This window comes from Bubalus kerabau, chromosome 15 (assembly GCF_029407905.1).
Source record: "Bubalus kerabau isolate K-KA32 ecotype Philippines breed swamp buffalo chromosome 15, PCC_UOA_SB_1v2, whole genome shotgun sequence".
Taxonomy (NCBI): Eukaryota; Metazoa; Chordata; class Mammalia; order Artiodactyla; family Bovidae; genus Bubalus; species Bubalus kerabau.
Window position 1 is genome coordinate 65,824,997 of NC_073638.1, and position 26,284 is coordinate 65,851,280.

Here is a 26,284-nt window from a genome sequence, read left to right on the forward strand (position 1 = left end):
TTTGGGTGGACATGAACGGGTGTTCCTGTAGCATCCGCACAGATGCACACTAAAATAACTTCAACTAAGGGCACAAGGATGCTTAGCATGCTTCACGCTCACATTTGGGGAACAAAAAATTATACAGCTGTACTTAAAGGAGCTCAGTTTCAAAAATAAAAGTGTGCAATCCTAAAAGACAATCACCTTGTCTTTGGAAATACAAGAGTCCATTTTCAAAGCTATGAAAAGTTATATGGCACTCCCTCCACACCCCAATGCATTTATTATTATACATCCAACCATTTACTAGCTTTGTGTCTTTGAGTAAGTTACTCAAGTTCTCTGTGCCTCCTTTTCTGTAAAAATGGAGATAATATTAGTATCCACATCTGGGGTTTTTGCAAGGAGTGAATGAGACAATTCCTGTAAAGCCTAGCTCAATGCCTAGCACATCATAAACACTCAATAAATATAAAGTGTCATCCTCGTCATAATTTTGACTGCTGTTTTGTAATTATACCATCTGGAGATCCCAAATTGGTGGCTGTTGATCTTTCCCTGACTGGGGCATTTCAGTCTTTCTCTGGGAAGAAACTTTAATCTCGACCTGGTCAAATCCATTGTCCCAGTCCATCCCAACCCTCCCTGGCTCCGATTCCAGCCTCTTAACCTCCCTCCACCCTTCCTGCATTCCTGCGTCCTGGGTCTTATTTATTTTTCAGTCAACTGAGGGTGTTGTTAAATCTTTTATTTTTCTGGCTGCCCAATTTGGTTCCGAGGCAGTCCACTCCCTGCCCTGCTCATGACAAGAATGCTTGGGAATGCTCAGCCAGCCGTATCCCTCCTCTGTCAGAACACCCTGTTCTTAACTCTCCTTGAGAAGAGGCGTTTCGGAGACTTCCCCCCACTGCTGTGACCTCCCCTCCCCATTAAGCCAATGGTGTGGTGATAATGAAAGCCCAGTGGCTGAGAGAAAGCTGCGGGGAGGTGGTAATCTCGGGGAACATCACGCTTTGCCCACACGTCCCAGGTTTTCTGCTCAAGGCTTAAAAAAGAGATATTAAGAGGCTTCGCCTGACAGTGTGTGTTGAAGTCTGGGTGATGATGCCACCGCTTAATTAGTGTTGTCATGATCTCCCTTTGAGTGATTTGTTTAGCTCTTTGTAGCCCTTTCTGGCTTGAGCACATCATGTGATATTGACAAACTGTTGGGAAATGAGAACGCGGTGATGCTTGAATTAACGCGGGCATCATACAGTGAACATCTTAGGTCCTTTCGACAGGACACCTGGGATCTCAAGTCACTTGGCAGGACATGAGTGAGTCTACACAGCTTGCCTTGGAGGTAGGTATGGCTAACCTCCTTTCCCCATTGGGAAAGCTATGGTCCAGGGACTGGGGGTTTTCAAATTATGCTCATCGCCCAGGGCTGGATGAAAGAAGCCTTTGGGAGAGCCACGCTGAGTTTCTGCTTAGGGAGGTAACCCAGAGACCACACCTACTCCCTGAACTTACTGACTTCCGGAAATCAACCATTGGGAAGAGTGTGGTTTGGGTTATGATCATACCCTGGCAGCCCCTTCTCTGGCCTTGTTAATCTGATTCAGGATCTTAACCTGGGCTGGCTGGAGGTTGGCCATGTCATTCTACAGATCTCAGATACCCCTCAGCGCCCTCGTAGAACCAGCCAATGGAAAAGTACAGTGTCTTCTGGCTCCTGGGCCCTGCCAGCTCTGGCTGGTCTCTTCGATACCACCTTTTCTTCTTAGCGAGTGGGAGGACAGCATTCAAACTGAAAGCGCAGGTTTTTCTTTGGTTTTTATAGGAAAAACAAATTGGCATGAATGCTCTGTCAAACCAGCTCAGGCTGTTTGGGCAGATGCCTTTCTTTGCTTTTTTCTGTTTATTTTCCAACAAATCAATGCTTAACTGCGTTGTTATTGGAGCAGAGCAACAGGTGCAAAAAAATAACTCTGCTGCCAACTCAAATGAAAAGGTAGGGCTTATACCCTCTGGGAGGTATTCAGAAGATAACAGAAGCCCCTGCCAGCAACTGAATTAACAGCTCTGTTTACGGTGGGTTTTATGTTAACCTGCCCCTAACCCTCTGACACATAAACACACTATTGTCTCAGGGAGAGACATGCAGCCATCCAGACAACCAGCTGCTTTATTCTGTCCTGCGTGGAGATTGGTTTTGGCTGAGGCTGCTTTGTGAAACTCATGGCTGCCAACTCCAGGTCTTGGTGAGGGTTTCCTGTGAAGGCAAGGGCTTGGGGTTGTTGGAGAAAGGAGGACCAGTCCTGGTTTTTCTTTTTTAATTAATTTATTTATTTATTTATTTTTGATTGGAGGATAATTGATTTACAATGTTGTATTGGTTTCTGCTGTACAAAGAAGTGAACCAGTTATATGTAGACATATATTCCTGCCTTCTTGAGCCTCCCTCCCAATCCCCCGTCCCTCCCATCTAGGTCATCACAAGGCACCAAAGCTGTTTATTTTACACACAGTAGTATATGTATATGTCAACGCTACTCTCTCAATTTGTTCTATCCTCTCCTTCCTCCACTGTGTCCACAAGTCTCTTCTCTACATCTGCATCTCTATTCTTGCCCTAACCCTGTTTTTTAAGGGAGTTGAAGTTCTTTCCAAGCTTGGTCATTTCCAAATGCCAAAGCAGGTCGCCTGGCTCTCCCTGCTCTTGTTCTACTGTAACCCCAGCAGGAGATGGCCAATGAGGCCAGATGACCTTGGAAAAAGCTATTACATCATTTTCAGAAGCAGTGCTCTTACTGGACAGTACAATTGAGCAGAGCAGCTTCTGTGTTTTGTTCACTCTTATGCCCCCAGCACCTAGCACAGTGCCAACATCTAGTAGCTTATCAACGAATATCTATTAATTGGAAGGGATCAATATACTAGCAGGGCAAACATTTCTTGATGATTGTTTCTCTCCATTGAAGGCTAAGATACCAGGTTTCTTTGGTATGAAGTCTAAAAGCCAGGGTGGTTAAGTAATCTTTGGAAGAGCTGTGGTGGGGGTGGGATGGAATAAGGGGTGACTCAGCCAGCTATGAAATCCCCTTGATGAAAACAATCATTACAAAAGTCCTCCACAATGCTGTGTTCTGAGGACTTTGGCCTTCACAGACTCATACTGTTAAGTTGCTGAGCACTGTTGCATTGAACAAGGTGGTACTGGATGTTAGGAACTAATTTACTTCAAGACACGGAGAGAATCTCCGCAGATGAACTGAAGCTTGAGTTCTTCGGATTGAAATGTATTGCCTCTGACTTTACGAGGACTTCCTGGTGTTTATGGATGTTTATTTTAGGGCCAATATCTGCTGGAGTTCGTTATCTTGTTTTGGGAACTTGAAAAAACTCAAGTAGATGAGACTTTAACCAGAAGCTCTTAATGGCAAGGGTGCTTAAGGATTGATGAAGGTGGGGTCTTAAAAGCATAGATTCTGATTCACAGGTCTGGGTGGGACCTCAGGAAACTCCAAGTTTAACTTCTTCTTCAGTGCTGATGATACAAGTGGCCCATAGACCAATCATGTGATCTCTTCAGCCAAGTAGGAAAATAAGCATTGTAAACGTAATCTCTCAGTTCCCATACCTATGCCTTTCCAAAGCCCTGTGGAGACCTCGGTTGTAAAAGTAGGCTGGGTTTTTTGTTTGTTTGTTTTTGCTTTTATTTTTTGCTATGTGTTGCTTATGGCTACTTTGTTTTAGAAGAGAGATCAAGGATTGGTCAGGAGAGAAATACTGAGATTCAGGGTGGTAGGGTATACGGTGAATTTTTTACTACATTGCTGAACAGAGGTCCAGAATGACTGTCCTGGATGCAGCTTGGTTCCTCCTTCAGCTGCTGATAGAGAGGGAAAGGGGAAGCCCTTCCTGCTGCCATTGTAGGAAAACTATGCCACACTCATGTCAAGTAAGAGCAAGAATAAAAACGCAGGGCTTCTCTCAGAGGTCAGGGTGCGCTTTCTTCTGACCCTGACTCCATTACAAGTTTTCTTTTCATTTCAATCCTACATGAGTGCAACAGAGATTTTGATTTAAAGATCCACGGTGTCAATAGATTTATAGGGGTCAGTGGATGGTCTTTGGAGGGCCTTTTGCACAAAATATGTGCAAAGCTTGGTGTGAGAGTAAAGTCTGGGGAGGAGAGAACCATAGTTTCTCTTGAGGTCTGAAAAGACTCGTGACATTCATGTTTCAAAGCTTGCTCTATTTTTAGTTTGTCATAGGCTGAACACGATTGATAAAGGCCTCTGAGGTCATGTAAGGGAATCTTGTTTTTTGATCAATTTTGGTTCCTGTCTCCTGTCAGTGTCTGTTTCTTGTCTGAACTGTCACTGAGACTGATAAAAATCAGCATAAGATGTGTATTTTCAACTGGCTTATAGCTAGTAAAGTGTATCTATAATGAATCAACTCTCGGGCTCCCACTATGGCATCATTGCTCATGTAGACACTTGAAAGCCCAGGAATAACGCTTCTGATGTTGCCCCTGGGAACATGAAATGTCTGTCTTGAAACACATTATGAGGGCATGAAATTACCTGTGATGTAATCCTGAGAGGATCAAATACATTCCCCAAGCTTGATTCATATTTTGATTCATTTGGAAAACATGAATTATCATCTTTGTTACATTCAGTTAGAGTTCACATGTACTTGAATTTTTTCTCCTCACTGGGAGTAGTTCTCTTGAAATGACAGTCATATTGAAACAGGAAGTCAGTAAGCTATTGCAACATCCTTCGGGCAAATGCTGTGAATTCACCTGCCGGTAACTTTGATTAAGGATCGAGAATGGTCTGGACAGTGGTGTCATTGCAAAAGTGATTATTTAAAATGCCTAATTGCTCCTTGGGCTTGAGGAGTAAAAATACCCACATGAGACAGGATTCTGAGGCAGTTTGGGGATGATGTGGTTGAATGAATCAAGGATCTGGGAAGAAGGCAGATTGTGGCTTTGACTCTCAGTCCCCTAGGGCTGGGAGCAGGGAATGCAAGCGAAGCCCTGCTTATGATCTGCTCTGTGGCCCTGGTGGCTTCCAGTGTATCTTCACCCTCCCAACAGAAGAAAACACTACTTTTTGAACTAATTCAGTTATAATCCAGATGAAGCACAAAGCATTGTGGATTGGTTTATTTCTAAAATATAAACTAAAAATCATTTTATTGAATCATACAAGGAATATTCATATGTGTATGCAAATATATTCATGTACTTGCATGTATAGATGAATATATTTGCATGAATATATAAATACTCCTTTTATGATGCCTGGGTTTGATCCCTCGATTGGGGAAGATCCCCTGGAGGAGGGCACCGCAACCCACCCCAGTATACTTGCCTGGAGAATCCTAGGGACAGAGGAGCCTGGCGGGCTACACTCCAAAGGATCACAAAGAGTTGGACACAACTGAAGCAACTTAGCACACATAAATCTATTTTAATGGCTAAAACAGTATCATAGATAAAACTGGCCCTAAATATTCCTACCTGAATATACTGTAGGTATGGAAAAATGATAACGGACTTCTCCCCTTTATTCTAAAAAGAATTCTTAAATATATTGAGAAGAGAGATGACTTCAGGTTGCTCTGGCAAAAAAGAAACATGTTTCAATCAGGGTCCCTGCATGATTGAATGGACGCAGAGAGCTTTGAAATCCAGGAGAAACTGGTAAAGGTGTGAGGCCCCAGGTGGCACAGGGAGAATGCTGTGACGGTGTGTAGGATGGGGCTGGGGCTGAGGATGAGCTGAGGGCATCTTCCTTCTGTGGCAAAGCACCCCCATCTCAGCAGAAAGTGCCCAGGGTTTGTTGCTAGACACTCAAGAGTTTGAATTCTCTGCTAGTTTCAGTTCTTTCAAAACTGTGTGAGCTTGAACAAGTGACACAACCTCTTGGAGCTGCAGATGAACCATCTGCTAAATGACATAATGCCTTACAGAGCAGTTGTGAGTATTGACGGAGATAATGGATTTAAAACTATGAGAAAAGAGGCAGCACATTTTAAATGTTCAATAAGCCCTAGCTACTATAGTATATAGCTACTATTAGTAGTTGTACAGCACTTGGTCTTAGGTCTCAGTAGCCCCACCACAGAGCAGAAGGCACACCTTGCTCTAGATGAGCGAGCCCAAGCTGGGCTGTGTCTGTCTCTGCTGGCAGGTCCTCTCTGCGTGTTTGAGAGAGACCAGTGGAGCAGGGCTTGGCCTTGTTAGGAGTCCCGAGGCTGGGCAGAGCCTCCTGGGCTCCGGAAGGCCTGGCTCTGGTCCTTTGCCAAAGTTCCAAGGGCACCTCCTTCTGCTCACTTTTCTGTCCTTAACACGTCAAATCCCAGACCCCTTTCTTCTAGTAATTGATCAATTCGTGTGCTAAGGGACCCTGTAGGATAGAGATCCGAAGGCTGTCTTCCACCAGGAGCTCCCATCTTAGATGAGCTGCTCAGTCTGTGCACCCGCAAACCAGCCATGGTGTGTGGGAGCAAAATGCTGGGGCACTAACCCAGGGCCTGCAGAGGTGTGCCCTCCCTCTGCTTCTGGCAGCCTCAGGCAGCGTGTGTCTGGTGGCATGAAGGGGAGCAGGAAGTGGGTGGGGGGGCAGAGCATGGCTTCTGTGAGCAGAGGCTCAGAGATGCTGTCCATCACTCAGCCTAATGGCGTGTCACCCAGCAGAGCAGGATGGGGCTGGGGAGCCCAAGTCCAGCCCTAGGCTAGAGTGTGCCAACTCACTGGGACTGCTGAACATGGTGTAGATGGTAGAAGTTAGAAGTCTTGCTTGAAATGAACTTAACCCTCAATTTCCACCTTGGAGACTCAATGAAATAATAAGTCACAACACAACAAATAAAAGATAATAATAATTAGGGACTTCCCTGGTGGCTCAGATGGTCAAGAATCTTCCTGCAGTTCAGGAGACTTGGGTTCAATCTCTGGGTTGGGGAGATCCCCTAGAGAAGGGAATGGCAATCTACTCAAGTATTCTTGCCTGGAGAATTCTATGGACAGAGGAGCCTGGCGGGCTACAGTCCATGGGGTTGCAAAGAGTCGGACACGACTGAGCGACTAACACTTATTAGCTTGTATTCACCAAGTACTTAATACATGTATTGTGATATGTGTAATATGTACCAAGCATTCTACTGGTATCACCTCATTTTGTCTTTCCACAACCATTTTCATATCATCCCCATTCTATCAATGAGGAAACTGAGACCCAAAGAAGTTGAATCACTTGTCCAAGTGATTAGTCAGTTGGCAAAACCAGGCATTGAACCATGGCAATTTGACTGCATAGCCTGGTGCTTCCCACAATTGTACCATCCTGCCTCTGAAGAGTTTCCCTCAACCCTAAGAATATTGCCCAAGCCAACCAACACAGTTCAGAGAGAAGCTTCTGGGCAGACCCCACGGTGACAGCTAACATTTCCTGACATACTGTGTGAGAATTTTACAAACATTCTCATTTGATCCACACATCAACTCCATTTCTCCCACTTTTTATCATGGGGGAAAGTGAAACTTTAAACAGGATGGTAGTTCCCCAGGGTCAACACAGCCTGCCAAGGAGCAGAATCAAGACTTCAATCCTCACCATGAGAACTGCCCTCCAGAAGCATAGCAACATTGGGCTGGGTTTGAAGCTCCTCACACCTTGAGTGTGTCCTTTCAACCCAGATGTTAATGAGATTCTGTCTGTGTGGCTGGTCTCACCCACTCCCATTTGAGCTGCTGCTGCTGCTAAGTCACTTCAGTTGTGTCCGACTCTGTGTGACCCCATAGTCGGCACCCCACCAGGCTGTCCTGTCCCTAGGATTTTCCAGGCAAGAACACTGGAGTGGATTGCCATTTCCTTCTCCAATGAATGAAAGTGAAAAGTGAAAGTGAAGTTGCTCAGTCGTGTCCGACTCCCAGCAACCCCATGGACTGCAGCCTACCAGGCTCCTCCATCCATGGAATTTTCCAGGCAAGAGTACTGGAGTGGGGTGCCATTGCCTTCTGAGCAACAGTTAAAATGTGAATCTTAAACTTTACGGTCAGGCTAGGTGTTCTGCTGGCCCCCTCCCCGAGCCATTGCTCTTCCCTGTGCATGGTGGTCAAGCTGGTGCTGGAAGGGAATCCACCCTTGATGAAGGTCTGGTAGGGTGGGTACAGACGTAGTGGGTTGTCTCTATATGTGGGTGGCCCAGAAGTAGTCTGAGTCTGTAGCAACTTAGGGCACTGTGGGTGCTTGTGTTTAATCCCAAGGGGCCCCTTAACCAAGTGGGGAATAAAGAGTGATTCTGGCCACCCCAGCACAGCACAGTGCTGCCTCTCTGCCAAATTGAATTTGGATTGGCCAAACCCTAGTGGCCCAGGGAGTTGCTGCCTAGGATAGAAGAGTGTCCGACTGGAAGGCTGGCACGAGGGACCATCTGCTGTAATTGATTGGATCCCACCCATGGTTCCTCCTCTTGAAATAAAGAGCAGACTTCTGTCATCCAAAGTGTCAGTCTTAGAATTGTGGTGCCAAGGGTGACATCTTGGGTGAATGTGGAGAAATCAGTGAAGAGAATGCAGATGGAAAAATCTTGTATATCTCAGTGCATTTCAATCTTTTGGTTTGAATTAAAATTTACTTTTTTTTTTTTTTGATGGGCATTTTTCAATACCCCAAGTAACAATTTATGCTGTGTTCCCAGAATACATACTATGTGAGAATAGACAAAGGGGGGTCCAATGGTCGTTCATTTTCATAAACTTCCACCTAGGAGGCACTTACCGGGTATGGGTATGATGAGGCATTGTGCCAGGGGCCCCATGGTCCTGAATCTCCTTCAGTCCTCCAGCAAGCCTAGGTGGCAGTTTCCCAGGAGAGGATATAGCAGCTCAGAAAGGCTAGTCCAAAGTCACCACACCAGCAAGAGCAAAATCTGAGCTGTTGTTTCCACAGGCTCTGATTTGACTGGTGCTCATGACTAGGTGTGATCTGGCTCCGGGGCTTTTTTTTCCCAGGGTTGGTGCATGAGTGCTGCTAGAATCTAGTGGGAAGAGACTAGAGATACAGCTAGGCATCCTGTAGTGTTCAAGATAGCCCTCCCAGCAAGTACCATCCTGGACCAAAATGCCAGTCACGCAAAGGCTGAGAAACTCTGCTTTTCACCCTAGAATTCTCTCTCTAGCTTGAAATGGGATGAAGCGGATCCTTCTCCAGCTTGCTTTTAGCTCAAAGGGTGGAACTGTTTTTCCTTAGGCTCTGAATTTACTGCTTCCAATCTTGGAAGAAGTAAAATGTGTTAGAGAAATATCTTGAAAACTGATGTTTAAGAAAAGGAAAAGAAACATTTTAAAAGAGCATGTGTGCTGGTGCTGCACCCTGTCCTGTGCTTAGTAGCTCAGTCGTGTCCCACTCTTTGTGATCCTATGGACACTAGCCCACCAGGCTCCTCTGTCCTTGGGATTCTCCAGGCAAGAATACTGGAGTGAGTTGCCATGCCCTTTTCCAGGGCATCTTCCCAACCCAGGGATTGAACCCAGGTCTCCCACATTGCAGGTGGATTCTTTACCATCTGAGCCACCAGGGAAGCCCAGGGATCTTTAACTTCATAGCATTACTTATCCTTCCAAATAGTCCTTAAGTTTGGAGGACATCCACGGTCCCCTGACTCCCTCTTTGGAATCAGTAAAGATGTTGAGCTCCGAAGGAGTAACACACTCAAGGTCACATAGCTCAAAGACAAAGATGGGGAGTCTGGGTTCCAACCTAGCCCTCAAAGTCTCCAAAGTCTCAACCTCCCATAATTGATACTTTTTTTTAAGAAAATAATAAAAGTTATGCTGAAGGTAAAGTAAAAAGACTAACAAAAAGCATTCTGCTGCTGCTGCTAAGTCGCTTCAGTCGTGTCCGACTCTGTGCAACCCCATAGATGGCAGCCCACCAGGCTCCCCCGTCTCTGGGATTCTCCAGGCAAGAACACTGGAGTGGGTTGCCATTTCCTTCTCCAACGAGAAGCATTAAATACTTCTAAATTAAAAGGATTGCTTTTCATACTCCATCAGGTAATCACCTGGGCTTCCCTGGTAGCTCAGCTGGTAAAGAATCTGCCTGCAATGCAGGAGAACCCAGTTCAATTCCTGGGTCAGGAAGTTTCCCTGGAGAAGGGATAGGCTACCCACTCCAGTATTCTTGGGCTTCCCTGGTGGCTCAGACAGTAAAGGATCCACCTGAACTGTGGGAGACCTGGGTTTGATCCCTGGGTTGGGAATTCCGAGCCCCTGGAGGAGGGCATGACAACCCACTCCAGTATTCTTACCTGGATCCCATGGACAGAGGAGCCTGGCAGACTACAGTCCACGGGTCACAAAAAGTTGGATACACAACTGAGCGACTAAGCACAGTAGAAGGTAATCCCCATGTACCATGGAAAGTCTACATTTGTATACGGGAGTGTGGGTGAGTTGGTTATGATAATACTTTTTCTTTCTTTCTTTCCTTCTTTTTTTTTTTTTTTTTTGCCATTCTCAAGGCATATTTATTATCTATTATCTCATTTGATCTTCTCAACAATCTTGTGAGGCTGTTGGGGGGCAAATGTCCTTATTTCACACTTGAAAAGCTGGGTCTCCAAGGGATTAGAACTTGGTGAAAGGCCTTCAGCTGTGCTGGCCCCAGGGGCCTTCCGTGCCCACCCTGAGGGCATGGTCCCTGCCGCCCCAAGCTGGGTTGAGAACACTGACCTTCTCTCCTCAGCAGCCTGGGTGAGCTCAGTGAACTCTGACTCACTAAGGAATAAGCCACATAAACTCTTTTATGGGTGCTAACCATTTACTGGGCCCTGTAAAAAAGGGCCCCTCGTTGTGCTGGCTGCTTTCCCTTGGAAAGGGGGTGCCAGCAGGGAGTGTGCTCAGCCTCCTGGGGGCCCAGATGGCAACGGGGCACCTGTGACCTTGTAATCCTCAGGACTTCTCTCTGGCTGAGAGTAGTTCTGGATGCCTCATGGTGAGGAATGATGTCCGCCTGGAGGATTGGGGCTTGTGGGTCATTTAGTCATAAGAGGAAGTCTGGCCCGTGTGTTCCTGCAACATTTATTGAATTCTTAGTACCCGCTGAGCTCTCAGTGTGCACAAGCTCATTTGATGCCCACAGCCCTTTGAGTTTGGGTTGTTCCCATTTTACAAGTGGGGAAAGTGAGGATCAGAAAGATGCAGGTCGGACAGGCTTGAACTTGTTTCAGGGTCACCCATGGGGAGCAGGAGAACTAGGATCTGAGCCCACCTCTCCCCAACTCCAAAGCTGGGTGCTCAGTCCTCACCCCACTCTGCCTTCTAGATTTTGGGGCATTGGTGAAGAGAAGCCCTGAGCCAGCCGGCTGAGGAAGTAGGTCATAGTTGACCCCAGCAGATCAGACTTCCACTGAAATAGCCACTTTGAAACAGCCCTGCAGGCAAACCCTTGTGAAAGAATTTCAGGGAAGCCTCCCCTGCACACCCACCCCCACCCCCAGCCTGGAGGGCACATGGACTGGGCTCTGAGCTTCAGCCCTTTCAGGGTTAAACAGTAACCTTTCTACTGCTTGTAGTTGAGCAAATGCTGGCAAGGAACAAGCCTAGCCTTGAGCAAACAGGAGCTGGTGCCATGCCCTCTCCCTCTCCCAGCCAACCCTCTGGGGACCTGGAAGCTTTCTTTTGCCTTCAACTCCCCCATCTGATTTCTTAGCTTAGGGCTATTGCTCTAGAAAGCTCGATGGGAAAAGAAAAGAAAGTTTGACTTGGGTTGGTTTTCTCTGAGAGTGAGAATCCAAGACATTTCTGGAAATGAACTTGAAAAGCAATTTACTAGCCTTTCAATTTCTGCCCGGGGAAACTGAGGCCCACAGTTACTTCTGGTTCAGGTTGTCCATAGGCATAGTGCCCCTCCTCATCATAACATACCTGCTATGCAGTTACGTCCTATTTGGTGCCAAGTGCTCGAGGTATGGAGACTCACTTAAGCCGCAACCAATACATACGGTAGGTACAATGGTCTGTATTTTACATAAAGGAAACTGGGGTTCAGAGAGGCTAATAACTTGTTTGACTTAGTACAAACCAGCTAAGAACTTAGCTGGTATTAAATGGTGGAACTTGGGATAAAATCCAGCTCTTTCTGACGTCAAAACTCATCTCTATGGCACCACCACATACAACTCAGCTCTGCTACCTCCCCTCCTGGTGGTCTGTTACAGAGCTCATCACTGCCAGCCCATCTTGCCTTCTCCTACCTTCTACTAAGGCTGGATTCAGGCCTAATTATTTACCGAACAACCAGGATGATGATGTTAATGATCATCATGAATGTTTCTGCTTAGCCTAATTCAACTCTTAATTACTGCTCTACTCCCTGTTCCTAGAACTGTGCCCAACCCATTGCAAGGCTAATAAATATCTGTTGAATGAATGAATACATGAATGAATTTTTATGTCTTTTCCAGACCCCTTTTCTCCCTTCTTAAGCCCTACGTTGACCCAAAAGAACAGAAGTTAAATTAGAGGAAGGGGTTTTGAGAGAGTGGAATGGCTCTGGTTGGGCAATTTCCATCCTGGGGATGTTGGTGACACATGAAGATGCAAGTTTTCACCCAAACAGGCAGAGAATTTTCCATGATCTTCTACTATAATTCTAGCTTCTCCCCACTCCAACATTTAGAAAGAGCAGGTTACCCTTAGGGATCCCGGGTAAGGCTCAGTCACCTTCTGGAAACAGGCTGTTCATTCTTTGAATGATTGAATGCACTTCTGAGGCTTTGAGTCTGGCACGAGGGTAAGAACATTGTAAGTGCTGGAGGACCGAGGTGAATATTTCTAAAGCATAAAATTTTCATACAGTTCAAAAAAATCCAAAAACAGGCTCATGGAAGAAAGGCTCTTTTCCTTGATCCTTTACTGAGAAAATGAGCCTCATACTGAGAAAGTCCCCTTCAGGTCAGCTGTGAAGCTTGCAGAACCCTCCAGGTGGATGGCATCATTGACTCAATGGACTTGAGTTTGAGCAAACTCCGGGAGATGCCTGGTGTGCTACAGTCTATGGCATTGCAAAGAGTCAGATATTGACTGAGTGACTGAATGGTGACAACTAAAAGGAAAGGGAATGTGGGGATGAACTTTTTACCAAGAAGGAAGGGTCAGTGTCTTGTTGGAGAAACCTGTTGATTTATAACATTATCACAGAGCTAAGTGCTTGAAAAGCTCTAGGTCAAATATGGCTGAGGTCCCCTGAGACCAGCTCATCTCTTGGCAGATATCCTCACTGAGGAAATTTACTGGATGCTGAGGTGCGGGCTGCTCAGGTGTGTCAGAACTCGTACCTGTCTGATTTCAAGTCAGGGTTCCCACACAGGTGCTGGGTCTGTTCTGCTACCCATCTGGGATTTTACCCAATTGCAATTCCACTTTAAACAAAATCTCTCTGACATTTTCACTTTTGTAAAAAAAAAAAACAAGTTGGCTGCTAGCCAGACTCACCCGGTGAGCAGGTATTACATTTTCCTCCTGTTTCATTCCCAATCAGAGATTATTCATTTATGAATGGGTGGCTGTAAAAACTTGCCTCATGCATAGGAAAATTGAACCTGGAAATTTTTAATTGCCAGTCAGTTTTGCTTTTACTGAAAGGGCTGTGGCAACATGCCTGGCAGGCAGTGGACGGGAGGACACGTTCTTTCTTCCTTCCTAAATTTGCTCTATGATCCATACTCTGAAATGACGTTTGTCCCAGAGGCACTGACGGAACGGCCTTTTTGATCCCCTTACAGATCATGATTCTGGAAGGAAGTGGTGTAATGAATCTCAACCCCAGCAACAATCTTCTCCACCAGCAGCCGGCCTGGACAGACAGCTACTCCACGTGCAATGGTAAGGGGGCTGCGCATGTCCCTCCTCATGCAGCTTCTTCCAGCTTCTTCCTTTGCTCTGATTAGACTTCATTCCCCAACTTCATGAAGTATACAGGGGGTGTGGGACCCAGGAGGCCTGTGGGAAATACAGGGGATGTGGGAGCTGGGGGGACTGGAGAAAACTCTTCAGGCAGGAGATCTCCACAGGTCCCCAGAGCCCCAGCCAGAAGCCCACTTGAGATATTCCGTGGTTTCCTCTCAATATTCAAAGTTCCAGGTTGGAAAGCTGACAGAGAGGGTGAGAGAAGAGCTACCCCAAAGTAAGGCCATTTTAATAGTGTTGGCTGGGATATGAAGATGGATAGAAGAGAAAACTCTGTGTGTGTTTGTGTGTGTGTGTGTGACGTAGAAGCATGGACGTTAAGGAGAAGAGAGAGCAGCTTCATCCTTCTGTTCATCTTCCAGTGACTTCCCTCCGTAAGGGGTGGGTAGATTTGTTAGGAGACCATGTGCCTGCCTACGGTGCTTTAATCTAAGATTGGTGGATTAGAAGAGGGAGGGCTTAGTCTGGCGCCTACAGAGGGTGGATCCAGCCCATGGCTTACTGTAGAAGCCAGGCTGAACACAGTGGTTGCTAATCAGCGCCGTGCACCTCGTTGTGAAGGCAGTCAGCTGGGGCAAACTCCTTTGCGCTGGACTGCAGTGGGTGTAAGGAGGTCTGAACTCTGCCTGCTGCTAATTTCCTCCCCAGAGACTCTGCTGCTCTTGCTTCCCTTGAACAACGTGGAAGTGGCTCTTGGTGAACAATGTCTGGGAGGCAGGAGTGGGATGCTAATGGAAGGGTTGCATTCTCCAAGAAGCAGCCAATTCCTGGGCAGCTCCACCTTTCAATTTGGAATCCCCAGACACACAGTGTGGAAAACAGGAAGGGGAGACCTTCTCTTATTTGATCATTTATCCTCCTGAACTGCTGTCTTTTCTGGGCATGAGCTTCCCTGTGACCTTGAAGGATAATTCTAAACAGGGAACAGTTCTTCAGGGTGGAAAGTCTTTTGCATCCCAAGCCCTTGGACTCTCCATTATGGCAGCATTCCTCTTGTTTGCTGTACAGGGAGTAGAATCCACTCATCACTGTTACATTCTCACTTCCAGAAGCTCCTGGTCTTGATTGATGGGACTGGGGAGACCAGTTGAATGCCAGAGAGGAACTGAACTCATAGGCTTTTTCAATGCTTCTCCCCAAACTTCTGGGAGGCTACTGGGGAGTCTGCCCTGTTCAACTTCAGACAAAATTCTCTGGTTCTGCCAAGTTCTAATAGGCTGCACTATCAGGAACCCTCCTCTCTTCTGAATCATGTGACACTGAAAGAAGAAAGCCCTGTAGGCCTGGTGGGGGGTTATTGAGAGTTGTTGTCTCTTGTTTGCAAACTCAGAGTTGCACAATTAGCAAAACAATTAATTTAAAAATAAAAGAACAGAGACTTGGGGGAGCTGCAAAAAATATAGCCCACTCTTCAACAGCTGTATTGGTTGGTGAGACACCAAAAAAAGTGGGAGAAATTAGAGACATCCCATTTAGGCCCAGTGTGTTAGTATATTTGGGAATATTTCTATGTATTTAAATTTGGGGACTAGATTCCTCCAATCCTTATCCCTTCCCCCTTCACTGTTGGCTTCCCCTTTAGGACCCAAGCTGAGGGTTCAGGCCTGCCTTTGTGTGGTTATGAGATATGAGGAGTAAGGCACCTAATGTGAGCAGCAGGTATGACCCAGGACAGTACCTTTGTGGCCACGTGATCTTGACCGCCTGCTCTTAGCAATCCTTAAGTCTGGGAGCAGTGGATGAAGTCCAAGAGGGTGAGCAAAAATGGGAGTGGGTTGGAAGCATTCCCCCTTCAGCTTCTCCTCTAGGAGTGTTGAGGGCCAGGCTGTGGGTATTATGGGGATCAGACCTTTTGGAGGTCTGTATCTCCTTGCCTCTCAAACTGTGTCCACTGACAAACATCATCATCATCCCCATTCCTGGGACACTCACCAGGAATGCAGAATCTCAGGCCTCACCCCAAGTCTATGGAATCAGAATCTGCATTTGAACAACATTCCCTGGTGATTCATAATCGCTTTAGAGTTTAGAGACGTACTGATCTAGCAGGACCTTGAAGAAAAAGTTAGGGACTATTTTCTTGTGTTACATTTTCCTTTATTGGTCCATCCTTGAGTTGGTGGGAATATCTGTGTGTCATGCTCAGTTAGATTTCTCCTTCTTCAGCTTGGTGGGCTCTAATAGGGTCTCCCCCTTGTTCCTACCCCTCACCTCTTCCAAAAGAGTGCTCCCTCCCTTGGTCCCTGCTTTAGAAGGGATTGTAAGAGCTCTCAGCCTGGTCACATGCCAACAGAAGCTGGCTCTTTCTTCTCCATCCCTTCAGGACTCTGGGTTGATTTAGTGATGCTCTCTTAAGTGAGTATGAGAGTCACATACATAGATGGTTAGTCCATAGTGAGCTCAATAATATTTATTGGCTTGGAGGAACTCCTCTTCTTCACTGGTACTTGAATTAGCCATCTTGTGAATGGATCTCATAGGCTTTTCCAGGTTCCAATGTTATTTCTTCTTCAACAATAAATTTACTGAAGAAATGGAGAGAAAGTACCTATAATGGCAAAATCTCTAAGTAGTTTTTATGGGAGATACAAAGATGGGTAAGACGGATATGCTGCTGCTGCTGCTGCTAAGTCGCTTCAGTCGTGTCCAACTCTGTGCGACCCCATAGACAGCAGCCCAACAGGCTCCCCCGTCCCTGGGATTCTCCAGGCAAGAACACTGGAGTGGGTTGCCATTTCCTTCTCCAATGCATGAAAGTGAAAAGTGAAAGTGAAGTCTCGAAATTGAGCACACAGTTTACAAGGAAGAATAGGACTGTAAAGACCCATCCAAAAAGGCAAAACAGGACAGAAGTCATGAGGAGAAATGGGAAGTATGTTTCCTGGAGATTTAAAGACAGCAGCCCTCAGCAGTTGGTCGGCGGGTCTCTGATGGCTTTATGGGTGGTCGGAGTCAGTGAGTTGGGCAGGAATTCAATAGGGAGCCACAGGTAGACCTCAAACTGGCCTAAAGGACAATATAGAAAAAAGGCAAAAGGTCACTGGAGGAATAGTGAAGAGCCTCAGTGCCTGGCTTGGAAGTTTGGGACCTAATTTCACTGGATAAAGGGAAGTTGCTGAAGGTAACTGGGTAGGGAAGTGATGTCATAGTGGTTGTAATAACCAGTACTGGGCAGGGCAACATCAGCACAGGGGGCAGATGAATCATCTGGACCACTCTGGGGAGAAACAAAGGCATCATAAAGAAGAGAACCCGAGTCTCAGGCTTCTGGTTGAAAATAATTTGAATTGGGGGTATATGTGTGTATATAGGTGTGTGTGAGAGAGAGAGGGAAAAAAAAAAAACGTGAACTATGTGGGTGTGGGCAGGAAGCCAATACGTTGCTGAAACTGTAGCAATGCATTAGCTCTCATGGTACTTTGTGGGAGATGGGGAAGAAGTTCATGATCTCAGAGCCTTTCAAGTCTTGTGTCCTTATCCAGAGCCCAAGGGTGAGTATATGAGGAACAACAGGAAGATGTAGGGAGGCTGAATGACTGGCTCCTACCACAACTAGGGAAGGAATTGCATTTCCCAGAGCCTCCTCTCCAAATCCAATGTCTGCTGATGCATGCACACCTCAGCTGCGATCCCTGTGACTTCTGGCGGTGCACCTCCCTTGTCTGGGATCATGCTCAGAAACAAACACAGCTCACTCACAGGGCTGCCTCCTCTTTTGCAGTTTCCAGTGGGTTTTTCGGAGGCCAGTGGCATGAAATCCATCCTCAGTACTGGACCAAGTACCAGGTGTGGGAGTGGCTCCAGCATCTCCTGGACACCAACCAGCTGGATGCCAGCTGCATCCCTTTCCAAGAGTTTGATGTCAACGGCGAGCATCTCTGCAGCATGAGTCTGCAGGAGTTCACCCGGGCGGCAGGGACGGCCGGGCAGCTTCTTTACAGCAACCTGCAGCATCTCAAGTGGAATGGTGACTCTCTTTCACTCTCTCTACCCTGTTGGGAGCCAGCTGGAAGGGCAGAGACTCCACGACTGGCAGGGTTCCTGTTTAGGGACATCTGAGGATGGCCTTACCTCCAAATGACTGTTTCCCAAGACAAGGAAGTAGAAGGGAGGTGAGAGGGGACAGGCTTGAAGCCTAGGGTACAAGGTGTGCCAAATCCCATACAAATCTAGGGTAATGTAATTCTCTCCTTATGGTTAATTTCCAAGGAGACAAGGGTTAGCTGGGTAGTCACAGAATACTTGGTGCTCTCAGAAAACCACTTCTTTCTCTTACAAATGGGGTTTGATTGTTTCATTCCCAATCACTTGCTGGTTAAGATCGCCATGGATATTTTAAAAAATATTTCTATACTTAGGTTCTTACAATGGAACATAAGTATGGTAAAAAAAAAAAAAAAAAAGGTGAAATTACTTCTAGTTTGTTTTGGGGGAGGAGAGAAAGCTTATGTTATTACAACAGATTCTTAAAAGGTCCTAAATGAAAAAGGGTTAGAACAAATGGTCTGGACAGGTTTGGTATGTTTCTGCAGTGACTTCTGGGATTGGGGCTATCCTAGAGCCCCAGATGTCTCTTCTGACGCTTCACCCAGTGCATAGACAGGAAGCATTCAAAGGCTATCCATCAGTGATACTTGATTCACACACGCATGCATGCTACACTGGCTTGGAAGGCTTGGTAGGGGAGACAGCTATCTTGCAGAATGCCCTTGACACCGGCCTGAAGTTCTTATGATAATGGTTATTTAAAAAACTAGCTTCTCTGAGAACCCTTTTGGGAAGCAGTGATGTGTATGAATAGTGGCCTGGCCTGTCTACTTTGGAACAGGCACGTCTATCCAAGCAGAACCAGTGTTTGGACATGGAGCTGGGGTTGTGGGAAGCATGAGCTCCAGGGCTATGGACCAGATTCAGGTCCCGACAGCTGCCACCAACACTGAAGAGACCCAATGTCTGGTTGCTGAGCTGGCAGCATGGTGGCCGTTTGAGATGACCTCATTCAGCTCCGGGGCACTCCCTGCTTCCCACCCACCTCAGAGGTGGTTGCTCATTTTTCTTTTACTAGAACCAAACCAAACAAGGCTCTAAAAATAACGCCCAGGAGTCTTCAGAAAGAGCAGACTTATACTTGAAGAATTAAAAATATTTACCTCCCCACCTCTGATTAAATCCACTCCTTTAAAGCTTTGCTCTGATTGAAGCTTAAGACAGGGAGGCGTGGGATGGGATGTGGTCACCCTTGACTTCCAGGCCCTGGCCTTCCATCTTTGGCCTTCCATGACTTGTCTGGTCCCACTGAGTACAGCCGGTGCCTCTGACTGCCTCCTGGCCAGATTTCTCACCTTGCTTTTGTCATTTGCCTTTTTGTAAACATTCTACTAACTTACATTTATTGAGTATTTACTTATACAAGGACTCCAAGTGAATAGATTCATTTGGTGACCTTATGAGAAAATAAACATCACGGCCATTTGATAGGGGAAGTTTTCATCTGGGAAAACTGAAGGTCAGAGACGTTGAAGCGTGACCTCTGCTCCTGAGATATTTGTAATCTGGCTGGGGAGGACAAACATACAAAGTGAATTTACATGTATATATGTGCTCTAATGGGGCTTTCCAAGTGGCACTAGTGGTAAAGAACCCGCCTACCAATGCAGGAGACGTTAGAGACATGGGTTCGATCCCTGCATCAGGAAGATGCCCTGGAGAAGAGAATGGCAGTCTACTCCAGTATTCTTGCCTGGAGAATCCCATGGACAGAGGAGCCTGGCGGGCTACAATCCATAGGGCTGGACACATCTGAAGCTACTTTGCACACACGCATGCATGTGCTTTTATATATGATACATCTGAAGAGAAGTTGTAAGGCATACGTAAGAGAAGAATCACTGCACTTACCTAGACGTGTCTCACAGATCGGATCTAACCGAAAGGGGCTACATTTAAGATCAAAAAAGGATTAAGATGGCTTTGTGTTTTTGTTTGCATTTTGTGTCAGATCTTAGTATGGGAAAGCACCTTAGAGGCTATCTAATGACTTTATCTAGTTTAATCCCCTAAATTTACAGTTGAGGAAACCAAGACCGAGAAAGCTGAAGTGACTTGCAGCTGTTAGTGGAGAAACTGGTCTTCTAACATCTAAACTTCTAGTTCCCTTATACTGGATGTCTTCTCTTTGAAAGGCCAAATAATTCCATTTGAGGTGGGTGCCCCAGCTACTGATTTTCTGGGCCAAGGACCCCAGGCTTGAGATTACAGATGCAGAGAGGGAAGCCCCCTCTCAGAAGCAAAGGATAATGATCAGGCAGTGGGCTTAGCAGAAACTCTTCCATGAAGCCAGCTTTGTCCTTAGCCAAGCAACACATTTTGGCTCCGTGTGGGCCCGCTCTGACTTTCCCAATCTGCCCTTCACAGGCCAGTGCAGCAGTGACCTGTTCCAGTCCACGCACAATGTCATTGTCAAAACTGAACAAACTGGTGAGTCGTGGTAGATGAAGGGAGCCAACTTGGGAAGCACAGGCCTGGGGAACACAAGTTGGGAGGGAGTGTGAGGGAGAGTGTGGGAGCAGGATGGAGCCGGTGTTTGGGCAGAAAATCCAGGGATGCCTCTTCCCTGGCTGTCTCCAATGGGCCACCCACCCAGCCACAAATCTCATTCCTTGTCCTTGGGACCATGACTACCAACTGTTTCTGACTTCTAGACTGGTGGTGAGCCTAATTCCTCCCACACATCTCTGTTTCCTGTGGTTGGTCAGGGGTGCATTCAGGCTCTGATCCAGGAGCCCAGAAAAATGCAGAGTCTAAGTGGGCATCCTCCTCACTGCAGAGAGTCAGGGGGTTGGACTTGGCCGAGTCAGGAGAAGCAAGAGGAGAGAAGAGGAAGCATCAGTGTCTCCTCTCCCCCTTCTCCCTTGAAGGGAGTGTGTTTCATCAAGAAGAGGAAGCACCGACCTGGGTGTCGTAGTTACTCTATGACAGACAACAACAGGTGACCCAGCAAGGAGAGAAGGTGTTACCCCAAGAGACTGGGCTTGAGGAGAGATTGGGGACCTTGGAGTTTCTGTAAGGATGTCCAAGCAGCTGTGGAACCAACTCCTACTTTAAGAGCACTTTCAGACAAAAGCTGATGTTCTGAGCTCCAAGTAGAGTTTGCGGTCCCAGAGCCATTACATTCATTTTGTACCCTCCTTCTGCCCGATCATCCCTCCTTTCTCTGTCCTGAACTCTCTCCTGGGGACTTTCTGTCTCCCCACCTCCCCTCCAGGGGACCTGCAGAGAACAGTAACTACCTCCAGAAGTTGTGCCCCAGAGCCTGGTATCAATCAGTTTCCTGGCATATTGCCCTTCTATGACCTCTTAGTCTAGAGAACTCTGCAAGTTGCCCCAAGTCCACAGGAACTGCTCCCGCCCCAGGGTCTCTCCCCATGCCCACATCAGCGAGAGTATGGGCCACATGGGCCAACCACAGAGTCTGCCACAGGCCTCCCTGAGGCTTGCGTGCCAGTCACCAAGGACAGAATTTGACCTGGGGTGATTTGTGAGTCACTAGGGGCAGAAACTGGCCCCATGCAGTTATTTACTCTTGTATAAGGGGGCTGGTCTACCATTATTAAAGAAAAAACAATAGCTGCTAAGCATGTTAATTAGGTTTTCCAGCCCTGCCCTTCCCCCTCTACCCCCGCCCCCCCCACGCCGCCCCAGAGACCAGGGATTGAGTTACCCAGATGGTTTGTGCTTTATGGGCCTGACTGCCTTAGAGGCAGGAATAGAACTTGGCCAAGAGGATGGTGCCTCACCTCTAACCCCCACTATTGACCAGACAGATAGCCCCAGTGCAAGAGCCAGGAGGTGGTACCGGAGAGGTCCCAAGTACTTGACAATTCCTCCTCGACCATCCAGACATTCTTGTGGTGCCAGTTCAGGAAAGCTGAGCTGAAGGGTGGGGAAGAAGGTGCACCCTGGGAGGAGGGGAGAGGAGGCTCATGCAGGGGCCAACACCCCCAAACCTCTTTTGGTTCAGTTTGTTTTCAGAGACAACAACAGGTGTACGAGGCAACCCAACGAGGAGAGAGGGTGTAACCCCAGGAGACTGGGCTTGGGGTGCCCAAGCATGTAGCTATTAGTTCAAATACCAGCTAAATCCCTATGTCGTAAACAAGAGGACTTAGCCAGTGAGTCAGGTTTTACACCATTTATGCTATAAAAACAAAATGAAATTCGGCCAGTGGCTTACCATCCCAGCCCTGAAATTCAGATGCTGGGCAGGAGGGAGCTGAGGGCATCTCCATCTGTGAGGAGGGGAGAGCAGGAAGTTCCTGGTGAGGATGAGGTGACAGCTCCTGCCAGATCGCTTAGCTCTTGCCCAGCCAGGAAAAAAAGAGATCTTCTGTTGGAGATCAGCCCAGATGTGGCGGGTGTGTAGGAGTTGGGCTGCTTTTAGGGTAGGTGGAGGGGAGTTTCCTTTGAGTCTGAAATCTAAAGAGTCAAGAGATGTGCTTACCCAGCACTCTGAAGAAGAAGAAAGAACTTCTTTTCCAAGATGAGGCAATGAAGCCCTACTCTTTTTTTTTTTTTTTTTAACTTTTTATTTGGTATTGGAACAGAGCCAATGAACGATGTGATAGTTTCAGGTGGACAGCGAAGGGACTTGGCCACACATACACATGTGTCCCTTCTCTCCCAGACCTATTTCCATCCAGGCTGCAACGCAACACTGAGCAGAGTTCTATGCACTATACAATAAGTCCTTGTTAACTACCCATTTTAAATACAGCAATGTGTACATGACCTTCCCAAACTCTCTAACTATCCCATCCACTCCTGGCAACCATAAATTCATTTTCTAAGTTTGTGAGTCTCTTTCTGCTTTGTAAGCTCATTTCAGATTCCACATATAAGGGATGTCATACGACATTTCTCCTTCTCTGTCTGCCTTACTTCACTCAGTATGACACTCTCTAGGACCATCTGTGTTGCTGCAAGGGGCACTATTTCATTCTTTTTAATGGCTGAGTAATATTCCATTGTATATATGTACTGCATCTTCTTTATCCATTCTAATGAGGTTCTACTCTTAAAAGCTGTTTATTTGATTCGGTTACAATCTCCTCTTCTTCCTTCAGTTTTATTTTGAAAATTTTATGTCCACCCCTTAAGACTATTGGAGATGTCCTGGAGGGAGGGAGCTGTCACCCAACTTAAGAGTTTCACTCTGGACTTTAGCAATAAAGATTCTATGATAAGACTGAGCAGATTTTTTATGAAAGAAACATAATTCATTCTCCCAGGAAGATATTACTTGGAAAAGATGCTCATTCATCATGAAATTTTTTGTCCTTACCATTTTTTTAAACTAGTATAAAAGTATTCTGGGGACAGTACAGTAGAATGTATGACAATGTCAGACCCCTGAACTCCCCCACCCCCACGTGCAAACTGGAAACATCCCCAGGAAAGCACTGGTCTAGGAGAGGATCCCACTGTTGCAACTGCTCTCACGTTGCTCAAAATGCAACAGGTGTGGAACACCTGGCTGAGGCTGTAACAAAGTCCATCTCCCCCAGGGCGCTGGAAGAAAAACTGGGCTAACATTATCGTAAATCAATATGTGACTGAAGTAGAATCTGATCTCTTCTCTCTGAAAGCCACCTTCTTGTCCCACACCTTTTTGATAAAGAACAGTAAGAACAGGCAAACCCCCCACTTGGGGAAGGTGACTGCTGACATTTCCATTTTCTGTCCTTTGTAGACCCTTCCATCATGAACACCTGGAAAGAAGAAAACTATTTATACGACACCAACTATGGTAGCACAGTAGGTAACTAACTCCCCAACACTTAAGACCCCCTTTACATTCTGATTCTGTTTTTCTCAAAGCCAAAACTTTATGTTGTAAGGAGGGGGATCTTAATGTCCCTTACGTTTTCACTGCCACAGATTTGCTGGACAGCAAAACTTTCTGCCGGGCCCAGATCTCCATGACAACCACTGGTCACCTTCCCATTGGTAAGTTGTCCTGACACCCAAGGCTGAGTGTACCTCATACAAGCGCTTACTGAGAATTAACGAGAATTACCAATGTTCTACATTTCCAACTTTGCTGGAGTCCTTCCCAGTGAAGGTCTGGGAAAGCTTTATAAAATAACTGCTTTTGAGACCATATTTATCTATTGAAAATGATCATCAAAGATGCCTCTAGAAAAAGTGTTTTCCTCCTGTGAATCCAAATCACTCTCTTGTGACAAGAAAAACCCTCTTTTCAATTAAAAACTTGCTTTTGTGAAATCATCTGATAAAATTATTAAGTGGGTATATTAGGGGAGAAGGCTCTATTTAATTTTCAACAAGCTGTCTTTGGCTTTAGAAAAAGAATGTCTCACAGTGGAATTCAGAAGTCAGTGAACTTAGGAAGATGGTCTCTGGGTTGAAGGTGCAGGAAAACTTCCACACCCTCACTGAAAACTGAAGTGAAGTTTCACTTCTGCTGAAAACTTGGGAATCATGGGTCAGTTTTAAAGTCTGTGCTTGAAGGCTCATCAGGACTCTCTAATCAGTCAGGCCACCTGCACATTATGAGTTATGTTCATATTAGTTGTGTTCAAGATTGGATGTGTCTGGAGGCTATCCGTGACTCAGTCAAAGTCAAACTGAGTGAGAGGGTTGGTCTGTTGGGAGTCTGGGAGAGGGGCTTTCAGATTATTACTCTTCATCCACTTACAAATAGGTCCATTGGTAGGAATGAGTGCACTGGGAAGGTGAAGAGATGGTTTCATGCCAACTCTTGATCTCATTGCAAACTACTTGTGGCTTTGTCTGGCTCTGTAAAATAGAGCTTAGACCTGTTACAAGTGACTATCTTTTCCTGGAACTTAATTTGGGGCAGCTTCAGAACTGGGATTTAAAAAGAGTGTTTGTGAAAGGCAAGAGTCAAACAACAACCCCTTCTCTGTCTCTCTCTCTCTTTTTTTTTTTTTGGCTTTTGTTGAGTGTGTTTTTGAGAACTGAAAAAACGAAAGCTTTCGGTTTGAGGTTTTGTTCAGTTCAAGCCCCTTGAATGAGACAGGGCTGGGAGCCAGGGTAAGTGCTTCTGGAATCGAGGTGAAGAGCGAAGGCTGATTCATTTTTTGATTTCCCCCTCTGGAGCCCCGGTGGCCCATCCCATTGTCTGTCACTCTAAATATCTGCTGAAATTAGGGAACTAGATCAAACACTGGAAGCATTCTGTGGTGGATTTGCCATTCTGGAGGAATTGAGCCAGTCAGGGTAAAATTTTGTTGCCATTCAGTTAAGACTAAGGTTTTCAGAGCTGAAGAGACCACCCTCGTCACCCTCTGCCTTCCTGCCACGCTTCCTAAGGTATTGATCCCATGTCCTGAGTCTTTGGCTTTGGGCAGAAGATTGCAACTAAGAATGAGGTTAAACCAGCCACTTCCCGAGCCTCAGGAGTAGTTAGATCTCGAGGCACCTGGGAAACCAAAAGCAGTCCTCACAGCTCTGCTGCCCTCACGCCAGGCGACCCGGCTCTCTTTTGCATCCTGACTTACCTGCTAGAATCTCAGAATCAATAGGGACCAATGTCTGTTTTCATGTTTGTGGGCTTCCTTGGCGGCTCAGGGATAAAGAATTCACCTGCAATGCAGGAGGTGGAGGAGACATGAATTTGATCTTGGGTGGGGTAGATCCTGTGGAGGTAACGGGGAACTCACTGCCTTCTGAGTTCACTTACTCAACTTTTGAATAGTCCTTCTTAAAATGAGCTTTATAAATCTACTCTCCTTCACACCCCTTGATTCTTTAAAAAAATTTTTTTAAAGTTGATATGTTGTATTTTCATTTTTATTCAGTTCAAGAAATTTCCTTTCTTTTTTTCTGGTACTGGGCATGTGGGGATCTTACTTCCCTGACCAGGGATTGAACCCACGCCCCTTGCAGTGGAAGCACAGAGTCATAACCACTGAACCGCCAGGGAAGTCCCTTCATTGATTCTTAATCTCTTTATCCTGGATTCCTATCCTGAAATTGTAACACAGGCTGAAAAAAGAGATAATCCATTCAGGAGCTCTATCAGAATGATCACTTAATCAATTCAGTGTCTGGGTTGGTAAATTCTTTGGGGTAACAAGCCCTCCAGGTAGAATAGTTAATTACAGCCTTGTAAGGACCAATCCCCTTCAGAATAGTTATCTCTACTGAATGGGGCCAGGACCCCCGAACCTCCACCCCTCACCCTGCCACAACCCCCGAGCCCTGTCCCAAAGACCTGTCATTCGTTCGAGTCTTCAGATTTCCAGCTCCCATGAAATGGAGGGCAGTTAAGTA

At 46.3% G+C, this 26,284-nt stretch overlaps 1 protein-coding gene across 4 annotated transcripts in view; it reads left to right on the forward strand.

The window, feature by feature from the left end:
• The first annotated feature begins 1,230 nt into the window (after window positions 1–1,230).
• Window positions 1,231–26,284, forward strand: part of EHF (ETS homologous factor) — a 34,955-nt gene continuing 9,901 nt past the window's right edge. For 2 of the 4 annotated variants that reach the window (XM_055549299.1, XM_055549302.1), the window contains exons 1-6: window positions 1,231–1,327; window positions 13,783–13,882; window positions 17,688–17,933; window positions 20,381–20,443; window positions 23,715–23,783; window positions 23,903–23,971. In XM_055549299.1, the coding sequence (XP_055405274.1) occupies window positions 1,298–1,327; window positions 13,783–13,882; window positions 17,688–17,933; window positions 20,381–20,443; window positions 23,715–23,783; window positions 23,903–23,971 (577 nt within the window). In that variant the 5' untranslated portion in view covers window positions 1,231–1,297. Of the gene's footprint in view, window positions 1,328–12,999; window positions 13,318–13,782; window positions 13,883–17,687; window positions 17,934–20,380; window positions 20,444–23,714; window positions 23,784–23,902; window positions 23,972–26,284 lie in introns of those variants that run through there. The other 2 variants (XM_055549300.1, XM_055549301.1) reach the window with 2 other exon arrangements.